The sequence below is a fragment of the Phoca vitulina genome, unplaced genomic scaffold (assembly GCF_004348235.1).
Source record: "Phoca vitulina isolate PV1807 unplaced genomic scaffold, GSC_HSeal_1.0 scaffold25, whole genome shotgun sequence".
NCBI classification, from domain to species: domain Eukaryota; kingdom Metazoa; phylum Chordata; class Mammalia; order Carnivora; family Phocidae; genus Phoca; species Phoca vitulina.
This window is the reverse complement of record NW_022589728.1, coordinates 14,707,443-14,734,669: the sequence shown is the minus strand read 5'-3', so window position 1 is coordinate 14,734,669 and position 27,227 is coordinate 14,707,443. Positions and strand designations below refer to the sequence as shown.

Here is a 27,227-nt window from a genome sequence, read left to right as displayed (position 1 = left end):
CAGCAGGGATCCAGGCTGCCTAACAAACAGGAATGAAAACACAGCTGAGGAAAGTGGAGACAGCAATCACTGATTACTCGGCAATTTCTCTGGCTCTGGTTACCACGGCCTTTGCTTGACGCGTGGTCAGTTAAGTCAGTGGCACGGGAAGAAGTGCAGAGGCCAAGGGCGGTGAGGGAATGCTGACTGAGTAGGAGGGCGGGGCTTAGGGAGACAAGTAAGGAAGACCCAGGATAAAAACAAGCACTTCCCTTCAGACACAAGTATCCTCATAAAAGCTCCTTACGCATACATACGTATCCATACTAATTTCATGGCACAAATCAAAACTAACTTTTGGTTAAACCATTCCTGTTCTTATTTTTATAGGCAATAAAGTATCAGATAAGGTGAGCAAATATGAAGTTAAAAAAGTTCAGCGATGACAAAAGCTAACGAATCAATAGATCCCTTGTAACGAATCTGCTGAAATGTGATTTTGACTTTATGTTCATAGATCAAAAAGGAATGGTGTGCACCTGCAGGAAGATAAGGGGGCCTGGGAGCGTGTATGGTGGGGAGTTGCCAAGACAGAATTCAAGAACTGGTTCGACACATCTTGAAGGATACCCATTCACACAGCGGAGTATGTACACCCCCAGTCCATCAACAAAGTGTGCCCCAGAGGGGTCTGCAGAGTCCAATGTATATTCATAATCATACTAAGACTTTTCCTCTCATCTCTCAGGAGGGCACAAGTCCAGTTTTCCAGAGGATTACATGGGAAGTGATACTGCAAAGACTGAACACAAGAAAGATGAAAATCCAGTTACTTTACAATGTTTCAGTTTTAACTTCAGTATGGTGACTACCAACAGATACAACCCGCATGAACAAAAGCTCTTCGGGTTCCTCAATAATTTGTGTGTAACGGGGTCCTGAGACTAAAATGTTTTGAGTACTGCTGCCCAACCTGTTAATAGATTTGACATTATTAATATTATATATTATGAATATTGTACATTACAAATAGGACATTTATGTTGGTGGTAGTTTTATTATTAATAAATTAGGAGAGTCCACTAAGTACTGGGAGGTAGATCCAGGTATCAAAACCATTCAAGGGGCGCCTGGGTGGCTCAGTTGGTTAAGCGACTGCCTTCGGCTCAGGTCATGATCCTGGAGTCCCTGGATCGAGTCCCGCATCGGGCTCCCTGCTCGGCAGGGAGTCTGCTTTGCCCTCTGACCTTATCCCCTCTCATGTGTTCTCTCTCATTCTCTCTCTCTCAAATAAATAAATAAAATCTTTAAAAAAAAAAAACCATTCAAAAACCACTCGAAGGTAGGAAGAATCTGAGTGTCTACTGTCGGCCTGTGCAAAACTCCTGAATGGTGTAAAAAAAGTACACAATACACAATAATGAAACATCTGAGGTTTTCCTCGAAACTACTTTAAGACCTCACCATGAATGGAAGAGTTTCCTCACCCAACTATAAACATGAACTAAAGAAGACGGGTACCTACATGTTGAGTAAAACTTGGTATTGATGGGTCTTTTTAAAATTTGAACCTTTGTGAGAAAGCTGTTCAAAGGGTCTTCTGTAAAATCTTTTTAATCCGGTTGAAAATAAATACTAATGTGAATAAGTAGTTTATTTCTTCAATTATATGCTATAGGAAAGCATTCCATTGGTTTTTCATTTGTTTTTAATGTGTGACCTTTCAAATATTGCCTGGACAGCAGTAAAAATTAACAAGCAAAATCAAAATGAAGAAAACAAGCCTATCTGGAAAGCCTAGGCTACATAATTCCAAAATAACTATTTAATGGCTTACTTCCTCTTCCTTTTTTTTTTTCCCTTATTAAAAGGGAGTAATGGGGGAAAAACCATCAGTTTCTATAAGCTCTTAGAAATGAAACACGTGCCTTTCTTTCCAAAAGAGAAGTGGTTTACTCAAAGCAATTTCTAAGACTCGAACAAGGTTTCTGCAGCTGTAAATGTAGATACCAGTAATTATTCTGGGTGTATGTCTTCTCTCCAGCATTTCATACAGAAAACATTTCTTACACTTTAGATATTTGAAATAAATACATAAGTGCTAGCACATTACATTTTCTAAGTGGTATGAATACTTCTTTCTCTTTATTAAATTTATTTGCCAAGATATCGTAACAGATTATCATCACACACGTACACATGCAGCCACATGCAGAAAACGGTTAACCTGTGTAATGCAGAGGGGAAAAAAGGTTTTGGGCTTTAAAAGAATAGTTTAGGTTAAAATCTTAAAAATGAACAATGTTAAATAATGAAATCAATGTTGGTTAAGGAATGGATTCATAAGAAGTGATACAAACAAACTTTAAGCATTTTAATTTAAAAGAGACGTAGACTTTAATTCACCAATTATTTGCTATACGTCCAAGACTTTTTCTTTGATTAGGAATCTGGTGATGCAAGTTCGTTGATGTCTTTCTTCTATGAACCATGCCTCACCTTTAATCGCCTAAGATTTCCCACGGGAGTGAGAACTGAAAATACACTCGCACACTATGTGCAAACTTGCACATTTTTCTGACTTTGCTGACAAGTATTTACAGTTTTCTGATCTATACCTAATTAGACAACTCACCTCTATCAAGTATTTCCAAAGCCGTCAATTTAGTTTTCATAGAAACAACTCGTTGTCACATTTTATCAGTTTACATATTTAAATCTCATAATAGAAGAAACAAGTACAACTGGAATCAACAAGTTCAGAAAGCAGCACAGATGACTCTTGGGCAGCATACACACATGGACAAACTACAGAATAGCCACGAGATGCGCAAACCGAGTGTGCTCCAAGCACCGGGTGCCTCCCAGAGGAATGCAAAAGTCAGTTCATACAGCAAGCCCAAGCAGAAATAATCCACTTAGTATCTTAGTTGGAGATCATAGCTTCAATATTAGCATGCAACGATATTATGTTGAAGTTGTATTTGTAAACATTTTATCTCAAGATATCTTTCTTTCAAATACATACGAGAGGGTTGAAAGTGCCATCTTGTTTCATGGATGTCAAATACCTCTTGCTTCTAAATTGCACAGTATCGCTGATGACACACGGAGGTAACATATCCACATTAGTGTTTTTCATTCTGAATTGTTACTATTCATGATGAAGCTTTTACTATTTACTAATGATAAAGTTAATTTGTATACTGGCACCCACAAAATGGAGGCTGCCCCAGGGGCCAGGCCATCGGGAAACTGAACCCACTTAAAGTCAGCCTGCACTCATACCTGAAACACCTGTCAAGGAAACCAAACACACACCAATCACAGTCCTCCAACTCAGCCTTAGCTAGCTCACCGTACCCTAGAAAAAAGGACCTGCTAACCAGTCATGACCTGTTTCCCTGTTGTCTCTTATTGCATTCTGTAAAACTGGCACTTGCCCAAAATCCTTCATGAAGCATGTTCCACTGCTTGGGAGGCACAGTACTGCCCAATCCATGGATTATTTTCCCTTGAATAAAGGGCATCAAACTCATTACTAAATTGTTTTAGCTTTGTCATCGGATACTAATACACTTAAATGGTATCAATATCAAGGATTGTTTGTAGCAAAGCAAAAAATTTCTTCTTAGGACCTAATTTTCATCTTTGGCTTCAATTTTCTTCTATTGTTTATAGGTTTTCTTATGCTATTCCCCCATATTTGCTTTCCTTTTGGTCTAATTTGCCTTTGGTTCTGCCATCTGCTCTGCTCTAGCCAGATAAACTAATTTTATGTTGTTACATTTTACTTATTTAGAAAAAGCATGGCTGACAGTCAGCTAAAACTCTGGAAACCAAAAGTTGGCAAAACAAAGATAAATGATAATTTAAGCTTTATTCAGGAAGTGACTGTTCTCAGGATCTCAATAATAAAACATGAATTTAAAGTAATCAGTTTTCTAAAATCTCTAAACTGCATGTAAGTAGTGAAGATTACCCTGACAAATCTTCAATGGCAATCAATAAATTCTAAATTCTCCTAAATCTCTAAATTCTAAATAAAAGAGAATAGAACAGTTAACATTTGAAGGTTTGCCACAGGTCCGGGGATTGTGCTAAGCACTTTCTGAATGTTACCTCATTTAATCCTCCTGGAAAAGGGTCTATTTTCATTCTTTTATTTTTAATTTTTTTAATTGATGAGAAAATCTAGGCTTGGATCTAGTTTAGTGGACCCAGGATTCAAGGACAGGTCTGTAGGCCTCCAAAGTCCATGCTTTTTGCCAGAATATTATGCAGCAGCCTCAGAAGTTATTTCAAAAGAATTCCATCAAAAGACATATGCCAAGCTGTTTAAATCACCCTTTCTTTTTAATGGAAAGAACCACTGTAACCTGTTTAGCTCCTAACTCAGGACTTTCAAACCAGGCAAATCTGAATTTGTTCAGATTTGACCATCTGTTCTTACTTATACACATAAGATCAAGATATTTTGCCATCATCTAAATCTCCTTTATTAAGATTTATTTAATACATCTTCAATCCCTTTGTTAAAAATCATCATTCCATACACAAATTTAGAACTCAGGGAGTAGGTATGAGTCTCCATTAGAATTCCTCCAATATACACCTGTTTGGCTGAAAAAAGGAGAAAGTGGAAAAAGAGTTCTAAAATGATACAAGCAAAAAGGAAAATGTATTGACACAACCTGCTGGGATGAGGCTAAGTAGTAATAAAATATGTTCTTATAATAATTCCTCTTCAAAATTACAAGCATAAGGGGGAACACAACTGCCCACTGAAGCGTAGACTGTGATTCTTTAGGAGCACAGTACGGCAAGGAGGAAAAGAGTGACTTTACAATGGAGAAACCTAACACTACCTCGGCCAGGTGACCAAGGTCAACATCAACAGGGTATGTTGGGGCTATGCATCTTTGGTATGACGTGATGGAAATGGCAATTTCCCTATGGGTTATTCCCCTTCCCAAAACTCATAACCTCAGTCTAATCCTAAGAAAATCACAAGATATAATTACAGAGAGATAGTCTACAAAATATCTGACCAGTATTGTCAAGATCATCAAAAACAAGTCTGAGAAGCCCCCACAGCCAAGAGGAACCTATGAAGACATGGAACTAAAAGTAATGTGCTATCCTCAATGGCATCCTGGACTAGAAAATGGACATTAGGTAAAACTTTAAAATCTCAAAAAAGTATGATGATAATGTATCATCAAAATTGGTCTATTAATTGTAAAAAAACATACCATACAAATGTAAGATGTTAATAGGGAAAGCTGGACACAAGGTATACGGGAGCTCTGTACTGTCTTCCCAACCTTTCTGTAAAACTATTCTAAAAAAAATAATGTACTGGGGCGCCTGGGTGGCTCAGTTGTTAGGCCGTCTGCCTTCGGCTCAGGTCATGATCCCAGTGTCCTGGGATCGAGCCCCGCATCGGGCTCCCTGCTCCGCTGGAAGCCTGCTGCTCCCTCTCCCACTCCCCCTGCTTGTGTTCCCTCTCTCACTGTCGCTCTCTCTGTGTCAAATAAATAAAATCTTTAAAAAAAAAAAAAAAGTGTACTTAAAAAAAAAATCCATAAGGATAATGTAAAATGGTAGTATAATGGAAAAAAAAAAACCAACCTTGGATTTCTTTGGAACACATTCTGTCTCTTTTTATCAACACTATGGAAAAGGTGAGGATTTTGTACCACTGAACTTCAAAATTCACTAAAGGGAAGCATATTCCCATCAAATACAATGAATAAAATCTAATTTGGGATATTCATTACTTATATTCTGAAAATAAAGGATGACTATTAAAAATTATATTGGTTTCCAAACTTATTTTCAAAAGACCTAATATTCACCATTGCTAGAATAAGTCATAGCATACAAAGCTATTGAAATCATAAATTATAGGGGTGCCTGGGTGGCTCAGTCGGTTAAGCATCTGCCTTTGGCTCAGGTCATGATCTCAGGGTCCTGGGATCGAGCCCCACATCGGGCTCCCTGCTCAGCGGGGAGTCTGCTTCTCCCTCTGCCTTTCCTTGTGCTGTCTCAAATAAATAAAATCTTCTTAAAAAATCATAAATTATGAAACGAGAACGGCAAAGAACCTTGCATGCATTCTACACCAATCTCTTGGTAAGTGCACTAAAACAAAGGAAATTTGCTCAGTGTCAACCTACCATTTAGAAGTAACTCGAAGTCTCGTCTTTCAACTTTCAATTCTAAGATCTTCCCCTACACGATAATTCCATTCTGATTGCAGACACGTCAGATAGAGCCAATAATGTTTTTAAATGACATTCAAATATCTACATCCCTAAGTGTGTTCTATGTAAGGGGTATTCTTTTGACGGGCAAGTGGGGTGACAGAAGGGATGAGGAACCCATCAGTGTTACAAACTTCACATTTAGATCTTCCTTGCATTCTAAGTTTTACAAAAATAGTGTTTCATTTACATTTAGTCCCAATGTTGTACAGGTAATTCAAATTAGAGAGGAGACAAATTCTGAACTTCATGCAGTATTTATAAATAAACTATTTAAGCTGCTACTACCACGTGTAGGTGATATATAGTTCTACTTGTCACTAGTACACCAAGAGGAATGAGAAAAGAATACACCTCAAGATTATGCAATTCGAAATACTGTAATTAGAAAGCCTTGGGTTGGTCTGTTAACTTCTGACTGCAAGAATATTTTAGTTCCTAAACTAGACTTACTAAACCTAGTATCACTAAGCAAGATAAAGCCAGGCAGGTAAGAATTAGGGTCCCAACAATAAATGAGTAGCCTTGAATATAAATATGCTGATGAGATGCAAACCCTCCCGTTAGGAAATGACCAGTAAAAAAGAGGTTTCTGATGATGCCAGTGTGGGACACCTGGGGTGATTCTGTTAAACTGTGCCCCAATCACATGCCAACAATGCTGTACGCATCTGGAAAGTTTTGACAGCACAAAACTAAACTCTGGTTTGCCCCATCAGAACAAGTACCTTAGAGCCCAGCCAATAATCAATGCACCAGCCAGATTCATCACGATCTACATAAGCTCTATCTATCCCAAAGGATAACATACAGACTGTTAGAAAAGCATTCCTTGGTACCAAAAATGGGGGATTAGGGTTATTAGACAGCTGGTACCACCACTTCCTCCTGTTACATGAAAACAAATAGGCCTCTTTCTCTTTTGCTCTAAGTTTAGTATTAAGAGCATGTAATTCAATAAGCTCACTGGAGCGGATAAAGATTAGGATAAACTGTTATCCTCCCTCTCTTTAATTCCCCCACTTAATTTAAATGGCCAACTAAAACAAGAGATACAATCTATTTGTACTCGAGAGAAACATCAATCAGGAAATCCATAATAGGACAGACAAAAATGTTATGTTTTCTGGCAGGCAATACATGTTTTTGAAGATAAAATGGAAAAAACACAGATATGAGTGAACAATTTTTATTGAAACCCTCAAAGATTAAAGAGGACCAAATGGTGAGTTTGGGTACCATAACAGAAAATCTCACCTAACTGTACCATCATTCACAGGAATGAACAAACCCAAACACGACAAAATTCAAATTCTCATGTAATTGCTACAAGTGAATGTAAATGAGCTAATCATTTTATCATAACCTTTCTTTAATCATACGAAAAAGGGAATTTACATGGCATAACAAAAGATATGCAAAACTTAATGAAAACACAATTCTCTTAAATTTTTCAAACTTATTTTTATAGGATGCAGAATGCACTTGAAATGATTAAATGACTTAAGCTGATTCTTTTTTTATTGCAAACTGTTTTAACATCAGCTTAACCCCCATGCATGGTATTCAAAAAGAACACAGCTTTTGAATTAGAAAGATCACTTGAGTTAAAATGAGGAATTAAGTATTGAAATTAGGAAAAGGCTGGGGTTTCTTCTGAAAGGAATCTTCAAGTACCAATACGTATAGAGAAAGAATACTAATTTTGGTTACATTTTCCCCCTTACTGTTAAATATACAAACTATAATACCTTTCAAAATAAAATACCCACATAAGATAACTTTAATAAGAAACATTCAAACCAGATCTTGGAAAAATATTAAGCAAGAAGTTTACTGGGTCAATAATGTCTTAATTTGTGATTATTCCAACATTTGATGATGTGTCTCCTGCTGTAGAGCCCAGGTTCTCTCCCTTTTGGTCCCTACAGTTAAGAAATATTTAGTTAGTTGTGCTATTGAGACAATCTGTAATAATTTCACTTAGAGAAAAAACTTTTTGCCATACACTGACAGACCAAAGAGGAAGAGAAGGTAGGTGCTCTGAAGAAAACTTAAATGAGAAAAAAATTACCAATTTTGAAAAGTTTTTTTGTTTTTTGTTGTTTTTGTTGTTTTTTTTTTTTTTCCCAAAGGAATGCTGCACCCATTTCACTTAATATTAGAAATCCAGGTTAAAGGCACTGGGATGTACTCCTCACCATGAGCAGACTACTCAACTACATCTGACATCAGAGTCTGCTATTGCAATCAGCCTGCTTGCTGAGTGAGTGACACTTCTTACATAGAAACCTAATGTAAATTAAACAAGTTTGAATCCACTTACAATGTAACTAGTTTTATAAAAATATTCAGAGTTGCTAATAAAGCACCAAGAAAAAGAGAACCTCAGAGAGGACTCAGACCTGTCCTACAAGGTCACCCCTTTATAGTTTTGTCTAATAGGACCTCCAGAGTGACAACAGTCATCTTTGACATGTCCTACCTATATAATCTTAGGGATGTAGAACATTGCTATGGTGACTATACCCAAATGCCAATTTTCACTATAAATAGTTAAGAGACATGTTACAAGATTTCATGGCTTACTCTTAAAAAGGTAAAATAGGTGCAATTTTCCTTTAAGAAAGTCTTTATAGTGTAATATACCATTAACATTTTGATGTTCCCTTCAGTAAACACTGATATAACTACACTGGGACTACCAAAGAACTGTGAAGTAGCTACGATTACCTACAAATACTGTATTTTTTTCCACTCGAATACAGTATTTGTACATTTAAGAAAACATTGTACAAAAAAGTTATATAAATGAAAGCCTCAAAGAAATATCTGTCACTAAATTTTTGAATTGAAGTGACCAAAGACCATAGTAAATGAAAACATTTCTAAACATGATGTAAACATAAATGGAGTAATGCAAAACATCAAGGTATTCAAATCTACTATATTGCTATTTTCACCCTTAATGTATCTTTCTACATAGTTTTCTCCTTTTGGAACAGTAATATAAGGGGCAGTACATTATCTTCATAACCTTATGCCATCAAATCAATTAATACAGATGCCTGACACATTTAATTATACAAAATCAATTTGTTTCAAGTTACAAAATTAATGTTGATATGTAATTAATGAAAAAAAATAAGATGTTAAAAAGATAACTATAAGAATACCCAGATATATGCTGTATTCCCATTTATATAGATCTGATCAATAAAACATCAACACATTCACTTAGATACTGATTTATCCATGGATCAAGGCCATATTTTCAAAGTATTTTAAGGATGCCAGGACACTGCAAAAGCTGGAGAAAAGAGTTGAGGAACAGTATATGCTTGCTAAACAAGAACTATGTTTATTTAGCTAGTGAATACCTAGAGTAATAAATTTTTACTTCATGATAGCAATCAGGCTCGCAAACACCCAGAAAAGGAATTAAGGGTTTTAAATGTAGTTATAAAGGTCATAAAAAGTCTGATTAGACTGAGGTACATTTACTCAAAATTTTGAGATTCATTAAGTGGTAGCAAACAAAATAATTCCTCAGACAAATGCACATTTTTCAGTATACATATTATTGGGGGAAGGAGGGGAGAAGAATGTGCATTAACTGGTGAAATCCACCAAGCTGCATATCAATATTCTGTTACACCAAACAGTTTGAAGACAAGGGAAATGTTCTAATATAATTTCAGATTATGTTTCATTTGGCTAAAATAGAGCTTAAGGTTGCTTTGCCATATTAAAAGTTTACTACAATAATTTTTCACATAAACATTTAGACTTGAACTCCAGGACTAAATATGGCATGATTATTTTGCTTTTAATCTGTCAAATAGCTAAAAACTGACAATTTAAAAACTACAACAAAGAAAAAGTTGAAGCAGTGTGACTCTTACATCATTGAACCACTTCTAATGGTTAACTGTTAGTATTTAACAAATTCAAAGAGTTAATGAATCCTTGCATTCATTCAGTCTTCTGTGCCTTAGCTAGGATGCATAATTACAAAAGACAGCAGATACTGGTAAAAGCTTCAGGACAGAAAGTGCTTGACAAAGTTACAGTTCTCAAGTGTGTTTGGTGAGAGTATAAGGGCAGATGCGCTGATGAAAACCATTACAAGAAGAGTCAATTCTGTGTTAGAGTTCAAAGATGTCACCTTAAGCAGAAAAAAAGCTTTAATAATGTCTTCTTTGACTTATTAGGCATTTCCAGAGTCTACATCATTAGTGTTGTAATTCTAACAGGACATCTTCATATGGTTATTGTTTGTTTCTATTTCTCTCCTGAAAGAAAAACACAAAAAATTTTAATAATATACTATCATTATTTAAAAATTTAAATTATTTGTACTATAATGCAAACCATCTTCATAAAAACTTCCTCAAATACTAATTGGAGTAATTAAAAAAGATTTACTACTACCCGTACACACCATAGAGGGATGATTACCACAAAACATTTTAAAATAAAGCAATCCAAACACAAAGACCTATTTCAAGAGAGTATGGCCCCCTCTATAGCCCTACTTTCCCACGAGATTTTATTTAAGGTGAGAATATGAAATGTCTTTTTAGGCCTTTCAGTGAGTTTTTAATGGTGACGTATCAAATAGACTAAAAGGCCTCTGAAGCAATTTTAAAACTACTGGCTAGGTAGAGTTAGAAGGAAAGGAAGAGTTGCATTAAATTGCGTTCAAGTTGCATTACATTAAGATTCTATTGTTAATTAAAAAATACTATGAATCACAAACTTCCTCTATATCACATTCTCACATTCATCATATTGTAACTTTTTCATATCAAGAAACATGATTATTTATTAATTCCTTTAAGAAAGTGGAAATCCCTTGAACAAAAAGTTAAACTGAGTGATGTTTTCACGATGTTTATTAACCAAATATTTATCTATAGTACTTCTGTCTGTGAAAAAAGGATGACCAGCATTGTGCATGTCTATCAAGTGAATGCATTATATAGTTTGTTTGCATCATCCTGTTTCATTTTTTTTTTTAAAGATTTTATTTATTTATTTGAGAGAGAGAAAGAAAGTACAAGTGGGGAGGCGAAGGGCAGAGGGAGAGGGAGAAGCAGATCCCCCCCCACCACCACCAAGCAGGGAGCCTGATGAGAAGCTGGATCCCAGGACCCCGGGATCATGACCCAAGCTGAAGGCAGATGCTTAACCGACTGAGCCACCCAAGTGCCCCTAATAAGTTCGAACTTCTAACAAGTTCACAGGTGATCCAGACACTGCTGGTCCAGAGAACACACTTTGAAAACCACCTGTGTTTAAACAAATTATAAGACTCACTCTTTCTGTTTTCACTACTCCCACTTTATTTTTCCATGAGTAATACATGTTCCATAATAAATATGAATACACTTTGCAAATGGTCAAATTAGTTTCCCATCCTGTGACAGCATCAGAAAACTGTATTTTACATTCTAAAGAGAACTTTTAAGTTCTTTGTTACTAAATTCCTTTCTTTTTTATTTTAATTTACTCCTAGAACTTGAAGAACAGTATTTTATACAGAAAGCTAATAAAATAAATGCACTACTACATGACAGCTACAAATAATTTTATACACACATAATCAGTGGGAGACTCTGAAATTAAATAAAACAAAATGAAAGCAGACACAAAGCTAGCTGACTAATCACATTTCAAAAGGATAAACAAAAACAAAAATCCAACAACATAAAGAAAAAAAAAGACAAAAAGAGAATTGGTACCGGGAAGCTGTAGTCTAATTTTATAAAGTCCCTAAGCTCTTAAAAAAAATCCTAAACATAAAATTCAGCTCTAAACTGAAGGAAACAAATAGATTTGTATGAAAAATTTTGAAGCCTGCTTTAATTAGCCAGATATAAAAAACCAGAGAAATTCATCAACTCCACGAAGAGCCCCAGAAGTACAGACAAAAAAAAAAAAAGAGGCACTATTTAAGGATATGTTAGACAAAGAGAAGTTTAACTCAAGGGAGATGATCAGCTATATCAGTGAGGATCATGTATTATTTAAATAGAAGTTAGAGATGCTATTTCAGTTTGAACAGTAATCAACTATGCACTTTAACTGGATCAAATTTAAAATATATAAATTACACATGTATTATAAATCTATGTATGTAATGTGTAACTTCAAAAAAAAGGAAAATAAAAAAGAAATCAATCCAATAGAACAGATGGGTCGGGGGTGGGGGGGCTTGAATGATCTAGATTTAATTAGAAAGTATAAAATAAGACAGCAGAAATACACATTTATATCAAGCATCAAAAAAATGTATGTTCATCAATGAAAACATAACAATTCAGATGCTTCAAAAATCCAGTTATACATGATTACAAGAAAACAACCTAAAACATAAGGACACAAAGTTAAAAGTAATGAAAAGACATAAGACAACACAAACCAAATAAAGACTGACACAACTATATTAATACCAGACAAAACTGATTTGAAGGCAAAAACCATTGTTGGGGAGATAAAATGGTCACTACATACTAAATTACAGACATTTTTAAAATAAGCTTGACAATATTAAACTAAAAAAACTTTACATATATTAGAAGTTGTCAGAGTTATAAAGAAAATTTGACAGGCTTCTCATTATAGCCGAAGAATTTAACACATTTCTCTAAGTAATTGGTAAAACAGAAATATTAGTAAAAATACAGACTGAATATACATAATACAGAAAACGGAGGCAATTATAGGGTACCCTGAACCACCACAAAAGGTGACTATATGTCAGACTAGAAAGCAAATCTCAATAAATACCAAAGAGTCCATGTCATGCAACATCACATTTTCTGACATCAGTTTTAGAAGCAAAACAGATAAACAACAACAAAACACTGTACCCACATTTGGAAATTCTAAAAACACACTTCTAAAAGTCTCCCAAAAAAACATAATGGAAATTCAAAACTTTTTACATCAGTACAATGAAAATGCTTAGTCTAAGCCCCACCGAACACTTAGAAATTTACATGTGCAAAACTGGGGGAAAAAAAAAAAAGCTGAAAAATAATGAGCTCATCATCCAACTCAATATGTTAGGAAATGAGTAATAAGTCCCCAAAAGTAGAAGGAATGAAATAAGATAGCAGAAGAAAATAATGAAACAGAAAACAAGAATAAAGAGAACCAAAGAGAATAAAAATTGGTGCTGGCGGGGGGAAGAGCTAGTGTCTGGGGAGAAAAAAACCTAACAATAGCAGAAAAATCTCTGGGAAGACTGATTTAAAAAGAAGATGCATTTAATATCATGAAGACTGATACAACTAAAAAATAAAAATACTATTCATGCCAATATGCAAAAAAAAAGAACCTTAAAACAACTTCCTAAAAATGTAATTTACCTACATACAATTTACCAAACCAAACTCAAGAATAAACAGAAAACCTGACGAGACCTGTAGTAACTAAAGAACATAAATCAACAACTAAAAATCTACCCCACACAAAAGCCTACCAGGCTCACGTTTTTGTCTGTTATGTACGTATGTATGTATGTATGCATGCATGAGTGCATGTATGTAATCTCTACACCTAACGTGGGGCTCAAACTCAAGACCCTGAGATTAAGAGCCAGCCAAGAGCCCCCAGACTCACATGGTTTTAGATGTACATTTAATTGAGTTTGTCCTAGAATTGATCATTCTAAACTTATCACCAACTATTCCAGAGACTAGAAAAAGGGAGACTATTTCCTGAGTATTTTGAGGTTAGCAATACTTTGATACTAACAGGGTCAAGAGAAGAATGAAAAAGTAACAGTCTAGTCTCACTTGTCACAAAAGGATCTCTTAAAGGCTGATTTGCTGGTAACAGACTGTAGAGGAGCAAAGGTGAGAATGGGAAGGCCAGTAAGGCTAGCACAGTAATAATCCAGTACAATAATAATAGCCCTTAGATGGGGATGAAAGATGCAGAGCTAGTGAAGAGCTTGGATTCGGGATACATTTTGAAAGCAGAATCAACAAGACTGACTTACTAATGTGTCAACTGATTAGATGCGGAGTGAGAAAGAAAAGTATCAAGAATGAGTCCCGTGACTGGAAGGGCAGTGACCTGTACATAGAGAAGGTTGGGGGCAGGCAAAGAAACAGGAGAGTTATATTAGATTTCAGATGCTTATTAGACAGCCATGAGAAGACAGGCAGTTCGGTGAGCCTGGAGACAGGAGGAAAGCTCCAGGGTGGGCATACGAACTCGGAAGTCCTCAGCATAGTAAATGTCCACCAACTTTTAAAACTCAGGTCTTCCTGAATATGATCAATACCTTGGCTTTGAGACAACAAAACCCACATTTACATTAACAAGACCTAGAACTGAGCCTGACACTGTTAATATTAAATAAATATTTAAATATAATGAGAGATCTAGGGCATGCTATCAACTACAGACCACCAGAAATATGAGACTAAGCAGTATGGAGCTATCAGTGATAACTTCTTGTGCTGTTGTAAAATGAGATACAGATTACACAGCTGACATCATAAATTACATGTACTGGTGTGTTGTTGGGAAGTAACACAGGGAGAAAGAAAACCTGAATTATACAGAGGGAGCCCTGGTCCAGGACACCTAAAGGACTATGTCTTTAGTGATAGTTCAGAAGAAGGCACTTTAAACACACACTCTTTAGGACACAAACTTTCCAAACTTTTAATAATCACTGACAATTCAAAAAACAATTGGCAGAGAGATCCCTCCCTCTCTCATTTTCCATTAATAGAGCTAGGCCTCAACCAGGCAGATTTGGGGATTTGAGGGCTTTTGAATCTCTGGTATAGGACTTCTTCCCCACCTTGAGCTGAGCAGACATTGGAGACCAACATATGATCCTAAGGCCCAGACCCAGAACTTGGCCTGTGGAGACGAGCTCCAGGAGGAAGTTTACTTGCCAACCCATGTCTTTTTGACTGAGCATAATGGATGAGCTAAGACTTCCCTACCTAGTAAACAGCTGGAAAACGAAATTTTCTTCAGGGTCCTCAGAGGGGCCAACAGCTTGCCCTTAATGTTATTTCCTTTTAATCACTGGTAGGTTTATCACTATTAGTGATATTTCAGTAACCAGACCTGATACTACATAAACCACAAGGGAAAAAGCAACTGTGTATCTAAGAAGCCACACCATCCAAAAAGAAAATGAGAATGAGCACTAGGAACATAAGTACAATACAAGAGAACTGCAGAAAGAGCCAGTGAATACCTGGGGGGGTGGGGGAGGAAAGAAAGAGAAAGAGAGAAAGCAGGCAGGCAGGCAGTCACTTGAGACCCAAATGCAACAAACACCTTTTGTCTAGCTTAAAAATCTGACTTTCAAATTGAAAATTTCAGTAGATGAATTAAAAGGGGAAAATGGTCACTGCCTCATTTAAGGAGTAGAATATTAAGTCCAAGAATTACCTCAAATTACAAAGCAGGAAAAAGAGAGCTGGATATCACAAAGGAAAAAAATAAGAGAACTGTAGGATAGATCTAAAACAAAATGAATATTCTAGAAGTAGGAAAAAGAACAAATACAAGAGCTAAATAAATAACAACTAAATAACAACAAAAAGAATTTCACAAATTCTTTAATATTCTTTCCTGCATAAGGTGGGGGGGCTTGCTTTTCGTCCTCTAAAGTGTGGGGCTGGACATTCTGACTTGCTTCTAAGAACAGAGTATGCAAAGAGAAAAAAGGGATATTCACATTAGAGAAGCCTAGCAGACACAACCTTAACCAAGTAATCAAAACTAGTATCACTGAGTAGTAAGTTACATATAATCAGATGAGGACACACCACTTATGCAGTATTCTTCCCATAAACTCAGTCTAATCGTGAGAAAGCATTAGGCAAACCAACAATGAAAGACACCTTATAAAACACCTGACCAGCAGTCTTCAAAAATGTTAAAGCCATGAGCGGCAAGGCAAGACAGAGAACTGTCATAGCTTAGAGAAGACTCAGGAGACATAAAAACTAAATGCAAAACTGGTTTTCCAAATCTTGAACAGAAAAAGACATTAGTGGGAAAAGTGGGGAAATCTGGAAAAAAGTCTGTAGTTAACAGTACTGTACCAATGTTAATTTCTTAGTTTGGATAAACATACTAGCATTATGTAACATATCAATATTAGGAGAAATTATATATACAGAAACATCCTGTATTATCTTTGTAACATTTCTGTAAATCTAAAAATTATTCAACATAAAGTTTTAAAAAAGCATGATAAAAAGTTAGAAAAGCACAACTCCCAAATATATTAAATATCAATGCTATAGAAATATGAAATACATAGATGTTCTACAGGGTATTGTTAATTTAATGGCTGCCCAGCTTCTCTTTTTATTGTTTATGGGGATATGTGTTAAATTCCTAAATTTAAAGTTAAAACCAGTAAATTATGACTTCATTTTTAAATTAAAAAAAAAGGGGGGGATAGGCATGTTTCAAAAAAGACAAAATTATATATGAAGAATGACTATAGTTAAAATATATAATACATTCAATTCTTCAGGAAAATTAATTACTTACCAGGAATAAAATCTACTCAGATTGCCTTACACGACTGAAAATTTCACACTAGAGAGTAGAACAAGGGCAGTAACAGATGGATAAAACCCCCAGCTGTTCAAAAGCCTGTACATTTGTCCAGATCCATTAAAGTGCTTTAATACTGAGATAAGCTTCTGACCTGCACTGTCCCAAAAACATGATCAATCATTTTGCATTAAGAAAGCAAAAGACAAAGAATATAAAGGAAACAAACCAATTCTGTACTGTGAAATAAATTCAAAATTTAAAAAATCATCACAGGAAAGGACAATGATTATGCTTTGGAGGCTCTGTTTTGGGAAGCCAACTTTTCAATTTTTTTAAACTTGCATGTCTATGTAACCGAGACGTAACATTCTTGATCCTCTGCATGACCACACTATAATAAAAAAAAACTGCTTTAAAAGATTCCAGTGCCCAAGTTTGCATTTACAGAATAAAGAAGTATTTCAGGGTTTGAATAAGTATATGCAGTCTGATAATTCATAAACAATTCAGCTGTACCAACCAAAGATAAGTAATCTCAAAGTGTACTATAAAATGGAAGAGTTAAGAGTAAGTTCAAATAGTGAAAAATGGTGAAAAGCCATATGTGTCAGTTTAGGTCCAAATGAGAGCAACAACACGATTCTAAGGAGTCTTAGAATTAGGACTAATTTTGTTTGAGCTGTGATTTAGTTTCAACAAAACAGCATCACTCATCACACTAAATTAACTTTTTTGTTGATGTGTAGCCTTATTTTGGTTTTAGAGTTTTCACTTAATTTCACATTTAAGTCACACTATATAATCACATACAAAAATGAAGCATAAAGATCAAAAAGAAAGAAAATGGTCTCTATTTACACACAATGGGACTGTGAGGCAGAAAATCCTAAGGATGTTCTGTTAGAACTACTAGAACTAATAGGTGAATTTACGAAAGTCACAGGACATAAAATATTTCTATAAATCAGCAATAAACAACTGAAAAAACTGAAATGACAATTACATTTACAATAGCATTAAAGAATATAAAATACTAAAAAAAAATTAAAAATTAAAAAATACATATATAAAATCCTTAGAATAAATTCATCAAGAGACATGCGCAGGTCCCCAACACTGAAAAATATAAAACTTCACTGAGAGAAATTAAGTGTCTGTCTGTCAAGCAGATTGAGTTCTACAAAGAAAGGGCTATTTATCTTTAGTGGCTCACTGGTAACCTTTAATATTTACCTGTTGACTGAATAAGAGATCACAGTTAAGAAAAGAACATACAGGATCAAAATATATGGTGATATAGGTTGACCAGAACACAAGATGTGTGCTAGTTTTCTCACATAAAAAGGATGGTCTGGGGACCCAGGAACAGAGGTTCTGAAAGCCAAACAAAGGAATCCATATGCAATTCCATTTGGGATCAGATTCTAGTCTGTTTACAATAAAATGAAAATAATAAAATTATTACATTCCAGACTTTCATTCACAAGTGGAATTTTTCACTAGTAGCTTTTTTATATCTTAGTTCTTTTATTATATATCCTATAATCTTTTTTATTCCCTTATGTTATTTCAAATACAAAAAAATATCAGTATTGAATGTGTAATGTCCAAGAATTGAAATACCTTTCAATAAATTCAGTTTTCTGCCAAGACACAGTAAAGTCAGTTTCACTCAGTAATTAGAGTGTGATATAAATTTCTAAATTAAGAAATTGCACATCAAAATTTTAAAATAATTATAATAAGAAAGATAATTCAACAACTTAAGTTACTTCCTGAAACTTAAAAAAGATATTTCATATTAACCTAAATACGTTCCTGCAGTTAATCATGTATTTGCTGCTCAAGAAAAATAAATAACTGAAATACCATTAAATTTAATGATGACTGTTCATACCGTAATAGGTATGAAAGAAATATCTCCGAAAGATCTGTAATTAATCCAGTAAATTACAGATAGTTCATTTACTAAATTCCTAAAATTCTTTATCAGCACTGGAACAAAATATAGCCACTATTAACTCTCCTTTGGGGCAACAATATTAATCTGAGAAAAAAACAGAAACAAATCGGTATTATAAAATGTTAAATCAAAGCACCTCTTTTCCCACCTCTGGCCTACAAGGAATATTTACCAAGTTCAAAACAGAGTCTACTACAATTAAAACTGTATCATCTTTTTTTTTTTTTAACTGTATCATCTTGAATATACAAAATGTCACTCAATGTTTTATCAGAGAATTTGTCACTTAAATATGCAATATAAAAGTTTATGGTATCCGGGTACCTGGCTGGCTCAGTCAGTATAGCATGCAACTCTTAGGGTCATGAATTCAAGCCCCACGTTGGGTGTGGAGCCTACTTAAAAAGAAAAAAAAAGAAAAAAAAGCTTATGGTATCCAGGTGCCAAAATCTACTTTCCAAAGAAATATTCTCCAAATTTTACAGTAAAGATAAAAGGAAAAGCAAGATTTTATGTACTAAATTTGTTTCTGTTAATCATAATCAACTCATTCAATAAAAAGGAAGTCCATCCATCAAAAAAAATTTACCAAAATGTAGTTGAGCACAGACTTTGATTCATTCTTCATCCTAAGCACTATAATTTGATTAATGGGAAAGCATTAAACTAAATGTTCTACTTGAGAAAAAGAAATATAGAACTGTCAGGGAAATGCTTACTGTTGTCACAGGTACAGTTATCATTGAAGTGACTTTTTTTTTTTAAGATTTTATTTATTTTATTAATTTGACAGAGAGAGACACAGCGAGAGAGGGAACACAAGTAGGGGGAGTGTGAGAGGGAGAAGCAGGCTTCCCGCTAAACAGGGAGCCAGATGTGGCGCTCGATCCCAGAACCCCGGGATCATGACCTGAGCCGAAGGCAGATGTTTAATGACTGAGCCACCCAGGTGCCCCTGTTGAAGTGACTTCTTGTATATTAACAAAATCTTGGTTACTCTGAGAAAGACCTATCATCTCAGAATTAAAATTATTCCCATTATGAAAAATACTGTATGAGGTACTAAAACTTACTCTTTCAAAATACCTAACAATATAAAATAGTATACATGACTAAAATTCATAGAAGATTCTAGAAATTAAAACCATTTAATAAGGATTTTATTATAATTATGCCTTGCTTAATTCTACATAAACTGCAGGTTTTCATCTCTTTCTGTGCAACTAGGTAAATGCCATATTTTGGAAATCCATCTCGAAGTTACAGGCAATTGAAAACTCTAATTTCTATCTAGAGATAAAAGAGCTATTAAACAAAAAATTTCACTTGAGATTATGTTTCCTGGTCAATAAGGATTTATAAGAATGAAAGAAACTAGTAGGATCTAAATGACTCACAATCAAGTGCAACAAAAGTAAAATTTCAATAAAAGGATTATCTAGTCAAAAGTAAATTCTGTCGTGCAGATTACTTAATCTGTACAAATATACTCAGAACATTATTGGTTCTTTGTTTTCTTTCATTTTCCAATTAAACTAGCTTTATCATTAGAAGCAATACGAACAAATAGCAAGTTAAAAGTAAAAAGTAAGCTCCCCTATCCACCTCTAGCCCTTCCTATTTTAAGTTCCTCCTATGGGTTGCCACTATAAGTAGCATACTAATACATCAATTTCTCGTTTTCTCAATGCAGACACTATCAATTCCCATTGTATGTAAGTAATTTATCACAGTGGATGGATATGTTATATTCTCCTTCTCTTCTCCCTCCTTACACTAGAAGCCACACTATTTTTAGTTTTAGTGATGATCTTTATGACTCTAAATAATATGCAAGGCACAAGTGCTTGATGTATCATCTTTAAACAATTCATTGTTACCTTCAGAAAGATGAGAAAAATACTGCATTTAGTTGTTACTCTTCCTCAAATCTTTCCTTCCCATTCCATCTCATAACATTTTGTTCTAACTATAACTAAATCTTTTACATGTTAGTGTCCATTTCTACAGATGGAAAAACCAAGAGGCAGCCTTCATTATGTAACTTGAATGATCAAGTACATAGTTCCTAAATTTAAAAAGTACAGCAATTTAAACCAATAAAGAAAAATTCAATGACATTCAAACTTTCCAAAGGGAAAGAGATTCTTCAAAGCATTTACTCATTTAACAAATATTTAATCACCTATTTATTTATCAATCATTAGGTGCTAGGGATTCAGCAGAGAACAAAGCAAGCCCTGCTCTCACAGAGCTTATGTTCCAATGAGAACATGATTAGCTAGCAATGTTATTTTCTTTTTAGCTTCCTTCACTTCTCCAAGGTCAGTGGTTCCCCACTGAGGGCTCATTTTCATTTGTCAGGCTTCGAAGACCACAGTGCCAATTTAACAGACTGAGTGGAGATGCTTATAGTCCTGAGATAAACTACATACAATGAAGACCTATCTGATGCACAGTCCCTGTTGAGAGATACTTATTCTAGTATAACCAGTTACCAGGTGTTATCTTTCTTGAAATCCTTTTTCTGCTGAAAAACCTCTTCAGGTTACTTTCTCATGAAGCATAATGTGGCTACTCCTGTACACCTGAAATCTTTATTTTGCATTTCCCCTTCAATGATAAAATGTGACACTCATCTTTAAGAACATAATTCTATATACCCCATTCCCCTCCACTCTGAAATAAGATTTTCCCTATGAGTATCCAGAGTTGTAGATGGAAAAATTCTGATGATAATCTGATTCTCCTTTGTCTGTAGTAGGTAATTTGTCTTTTGCTCAGGAAGCTTAAGATTTTCTCTTTATCCTGTCTTTAGTTCTTTTCAATTTGAAATAATCCTGCTACTTACTCACCTTGAGCCCATTCCTTCTGAAAACATGTTATCTTTTGTCTTTGGACATTTTTCTCCAATCATTCTTCCCTTTGTTTTGGGAAATTTCTTTGATTTGAAATTTCAGATTAACTGGATTTAAAACATTAACATTTTATTATCTGCTGCGCACCGATTTTTTTTTTGACATTCATGTTTCTCATTTCCAAGAAAATTTTCTAGTTTTCTTTTCTTTTTACATATGAATCCTTCCTCACTAACAAATTAAATTTTTTTATATTTTAAATTATCTTCTGCTCCCTAAATTCTTTGAGTTTGTCTTCACTGTTCTGCCATTAAGCTTGATTTTAATCAAATATATCAAAAGTATGTGTTCAAATCTAAGAATGAAGAACTAGGCAAATACTATGATAACTAGCATGGATTCCTCTTCCAGTTTTAAGTTTCACCAATATCCCTTACTCTAAAAGACACAGCATGACTTTCCAAGTATTATATTAACCTGACAAGATGTCTAGCAGACTCTTCCATGGGGTGCTTTGATGGCAAGGTAACCTGGGGACTTACTCCATTGTCAAAATAACCAGAAGAAAAAACAAAAAGAAAGTCAATTAAAGACCCAGTGATGAAAAGATGGAATTAGCTTCTTAAAGTCCTTGTCTTCTATCACAAGTAGGCCCAAGAACTTAATGAAAAACATGAACACACTAGGAAGAGAAATGAAAATTACTGTAACCACAGACCCAAATGTAAAATTTAAAACTAAAAACCCTAGGAAAAACCATAGGAAAAAATATTCCTAAACCAAGGAAAGGCAAAGATTTGGGGTCAGATTAGTATAAGCCTTCTAAAATTGTTTTTACTATTTAAAATTGTTTTGGCTATTCTAGGACCTCTACCTGATCTTAGCCTAGGGCTTATACTAGAAAAAAGGCATAAAGGACACCACAGATCAACTGATAAGAGTATTGTAGCTATGTAAGAGAATATCCTTATCCTTAGGAAATATACACTATACTTTTTGGGGGTAAAGAACCATGATATATGGAACTTACTCTCAAATTGTTAAAAAAAAAAAAAACACACACATAAAACAAACAGGGAAGAATGTTAATAGGTAAATCTGGATAAAAGGCATATGAGTGTCTCACATACTATTCTTATTCTTCCAAATAGATTAAAAATTATTTCCAAACAAAAAAAAAGAAGGAAAAAAAGATTTGCGAATATTGTTGCATGCTCAATCATTCCACTATATTACCAAGGCATCAATGTATTTTGGCTATTTTCCTACTGATGAACATTTAGGTTGCTACCAGTCTTTTTACTTCATTCTATTTACTTCATTCTTGTGTGTTTTCTGGAGTATTCGGGAAGTTTCTCTTGGGTATATATCCAGGAAAACTGAATTATAAAATATATGAAATGTTCAGCTCTTTAAGAGAATGCAAAACTACTTCCCCACATAGCTATTATCAATTTAATGCTCCTATCTGCAACTGCAGAAGAGATTTTGTTCATCTAGTTTCTCCAATACCTGATACCATCAAATTCCTTAATTTTGCCAAATGAATGGATATAAACTATTTTCTCATTATAGTCCTGACTTGTATTTCCCTAATTATAAGACTATCTTTTAATATATTTATTAGCCATATTTGTTTCCTCTTTCATGAAATGACTATCCATCTTTTGCCCATTTTTCAATTGGGTTCATCTTTTTCTCAAACTGATTCACGGGAGTTCTTTACATATTCTTGATACTAATTTTTGGTAGGTTACATCCAACATTCTTGCAGTGCCTAATATGTCTTTCTACTTTCTTTAAAGCATCTTTGGATGAACAGATTTTTTTTTTAAGTAGACTCCACGCCCAACGTGGGGTTTGAACTCACAACCCAAGAGTCACATGCTCTACTGACTGAGCCAAGTAGGCGCCCCTTAATGAACAGATTTTAATCCGGTCAAATTTTATCAATCTTTTCTTTTATAATTAGTACTATTGTGTGTCTTAAGAAATCCTACTTTACCCAAAGACCGAAGAGTATGCACCTGGGAAAATGTGACCTCCATATATTAGAAGGTTTGAAGAATTTCAGCAAAATACCAGAGGGGTCATGTTAAAAGAGAACACTAAACAATGACTTGCAAATCCTTTTATTTCAAAAAGAAAAAAGGCGTAACAAGTAAAAAGAATTCTACCAAAACACCACTAATTTATCCTTCTTGATGTAACCACGGAGGACCTACAACAGACAGGGAACAAGCACATCCTTCATCACTGGGATGCCAAGAGTATTTAAAAGCAGTTATGCTGGAAAGCTAAGCTAAAGTGCAAGCATGAGCTTATCTAAGAGAAAATCTACAAATAAAAGTCTACACATTCTTCCTGGACAAGGGATAAGAGCACCAGGAAGAAAACTGGGCAAGGATATATGATACCGCAAATGCTGAACAGTTAACAAACAGGGAAAACTGTTTTCTGACATGGTGGTTTCAAACTCAAAGCAAAGTTAAAGTACGCCTACTAGCACATCCATTGTACTGGTTCTCCCTTCTTACTCTCACAGGCTGATGAATCACTCTTTGAGTGGTAAAGTTGACAATCAACATGATTCTCTCATCTCCACATGTGCAGTGTGGGAAGAGAACGTGCAACTAACACGAAGCATTGAAAGGAAGAAAGAAAAAAACAACACAAACCTGTTTTGCAGCAAATACCTGACCTGGATGATTCTCTTCCAGGTTCAATGGTGAAAGAAAAAAAGTCAAAATGAGTCAAATCGTTTCACAAAAAAGGGTACTAATAAAACTATAATGAATCAAACTAAAAAGCTTCTGCACAGTGAAGGAAACCATCAACAAAACTAAAAGGCAGCCTACTGAATGGGAGGAGATATTTACAAATACAAATGACATATCCACTAAGGGGTTAAAGACCTGAATGGACATTTTTCCAAAGAAGACAGATGGTCAACAGACACAAGAAAAGATGCTCAACATCACTAACATTAGGGAAATGCAAACACAATGAGATCTCACCTCACACCTGTCAGAATGGCTAGTATCAAAACGACAAGAGATAACAAGTATTGGTGAGGATGTGGAGAAAAGGGAACCCTTGCGCAGTGTTTGTGGGAATGTAAATTGGTGCAGCCACTGTGGAAAACAGTATGAAGGTGCCTCAAAAAATTAAAAATAGAAATACCATACAATCCAGTAGTAATCCCACTTCTGGGTATTTATCCAAAGAAAACCACACTGTTTTAAAAATATGTATACACCCCTATGTTTATTGCTGCAGTATTTATAAACAGCTAAAATATGCAAGCAACCCAAGTGTCCATCAATAGATGAACGACTAAAAAAGATGTGGTGTGTATTGTATATATACACACACAAATACAATAGAATATTACTCAGCCACAAAAAAAAAAAAAAAAAAAAAATGAAATCTTGCCAAATGTGACATGGATGAACCTAGAAGGTATTATAGTAAGTGAATTGAAAGACAAATACCGTATGATTTCACTCACTTATATGTGAAACCTAAAAAACAACAAAACAGAAACAGGCTCATAAATACAGAGAACGGTACAGGAGTGAGGGAGTGGGGGGTTGGGGGGGTGAGAATGGGTAAAACAGGTGAAGAGGATTAAGAGGTACAAACTTCCAGTTATAAAATGTCAGAGATCAAATGTACAGAACAGGAAATAGCCAATACTGTTAATTACTGTAGTAACTTTGTATGGCGACAGTAACTATACTTATTGTGGTGAACATTTTGTAATGTATTATAAGTGTCCAATCACTAAGTTGTACACCTGAAACTAACACTGCAGGTCAAGTATACTTCAATTAAAAAAAAAACAAAACTATATTGAATCCAAATCATGGCTGCCAGAAGTTAGACATTGGGGAAGAATGCAAATACAAAGGTATAGTACAAGACAATTTTCCGGGGATGATGAAACTACTCTGAATCCTAATTGTGGTGGTTATCTACAAATGTGTTAAAATTCATTAACTGCCCACTCCAAAAAAGTGAATTATACTACATGATTTAAAAAAAAAAAAAACTTTTAAAAAGGATATGTACACGAATTTATAGGCGTTTCATTTACATTCTCCAAAAACTGGAAACAACCCAGAAGTCCTTCAAAGGTTGGATGGATAAACTGTAGTAAATCCACACAATGGAATGATGCTTAGTAATTAAAAGGAACAAAGAACTGATATATAAAACAACATTAATACATTGCAAAGATATCATGCCGAGTGAAAGAAGCCAGTCTTAAAAGATTACACATTGTGTAATTCTGGTTATATGACATTATGGAAAATGCCTTATAGAGTCAAAGAACAGATTAATCAAAGGGGGAAGGAAGCATTTGACTACAAAGAGGCAACAAAAGGGAATTTACAATTTTACTGTATGTAAATTTTAAAAAAGAAACAAGTTAAAAAGCATATGAAAGAGGAAGTTTCAAAAATGGTAATTATAGGAAGCAGAAATAAGCTTTAAACAGTCAGCTTTGTGCTCAATAAACAAGATGGATTCTGGATCAAAAAAAAAAAAACAATCAACAGATGTAAGTGGTAGCTAGATGTAATAATGTAAGCAAACTAATATTGTCACTGAAGAATTCAAAACTTGACAAATCACAAAATCAACACAAAGCAAACCAAATTAATGACATGGAAATTCAAATTTTAAAGTCTCCAAATGCAGAGAAAAATGATAAAGAACCAATAGCACCCGAGGACAAAGACGCACTGTATTTTTCGACATAACCAGAAAAAGGAAAATATAAATTAAAAATTCGGCCTATAGACAGATTAAGGAAAATTATAATAGAGGTCCATATTAAACACATTCCACATACATATTCCTATTCCAAGAATAATCTTTTGTGTACACAAACAGAAATAGCTATTTCCAAAGAAAGAAAATCTAGGCTGGCCTCAGACTTCTCCATGATATAAAACTATAAATAATGTAATATAAATATAAAACTGTAGGTCTAAGCCTGAATAAAAAGCCTGTGACCTAAGAATTTTATATCCAGGTAAACTACTGTTCACATATCATGGTCAAAGAAAGACATTTTCTGAATCTAGAAGGACTTAATATATTTATTATAAATATTTATATTATATATAAATATATATACCAAATTACTCTTCCTAAAAAAAAAAAAAATAAGTTACATAAGATTAAAAAAAAAAGGATTCAAAATAAACATGTCAAAGGTGGGTTAGACATCATCAAAAGACTGGCAGTAAACCATGAAACAATTTAAATGTACAGTTTTGAAGTTTAAAAATTATTAACTTTAAATCACTATGGTATGTGATTGTAAAACAATATGTAACTGTCATAAATAATTCCTGAGACAATTATATAATAAAAAAATAATAAAACTAGGACTAAAATTTTCAGACTGGGTAGGGAAGAAATGTGGAAGACATACAAGGGTGACCTCTCCTTAGTAGTGGGAGGGAAGAAAAAAGTTGAGAAATAGTTCCTTGCCATGCATCTTTTTTCCCTGAGCAATCTCATCCCACTTTCACAGAATCAACTATTTAAGAACAGAAAGCTCCCAAATCTGACTCCCACCTC

At 34.5% G+C, this 27,227-nt stretch overlaps 1 protein-coding gene across 7 annotated transcripts in view; it reads right to left on the bottom strand.

Annotated features, from left to right (window-relative positions):
• Positions 1 to 7,168: 7,168 nt before the first annotated feature.
• YTHDF3 (YTH N6-methyladenosine RNA binding protein 3) overlaps positions 7,169 to 27,227 on the bottom strand; it is a 39,712-nt gene continuing 19,653 nt past the window's right edge. For 4 of the 7 annotated variants that reach the window (XM_032421613.1, XM_032421616.1, XM_032421615.1 and 1 more), the window contains one exon: positions 7,424 to 10,543. In XM_032421613.1, the coding sequence (XP_032277504.1) occupies positions 10,520 to 10,543 (24 nt within the window). In that variant the 3' untranslated portion in view covers positions 7,424 to 10,519. Of the gene's footprint in view, positions 10,544 to 27,227 lie in introns of all 7 variants that reach the window. The other 3 variants (XM_032421618.1, XM_032421617.1, XM_032421612.1) reach the window with 1 other exon arrangement.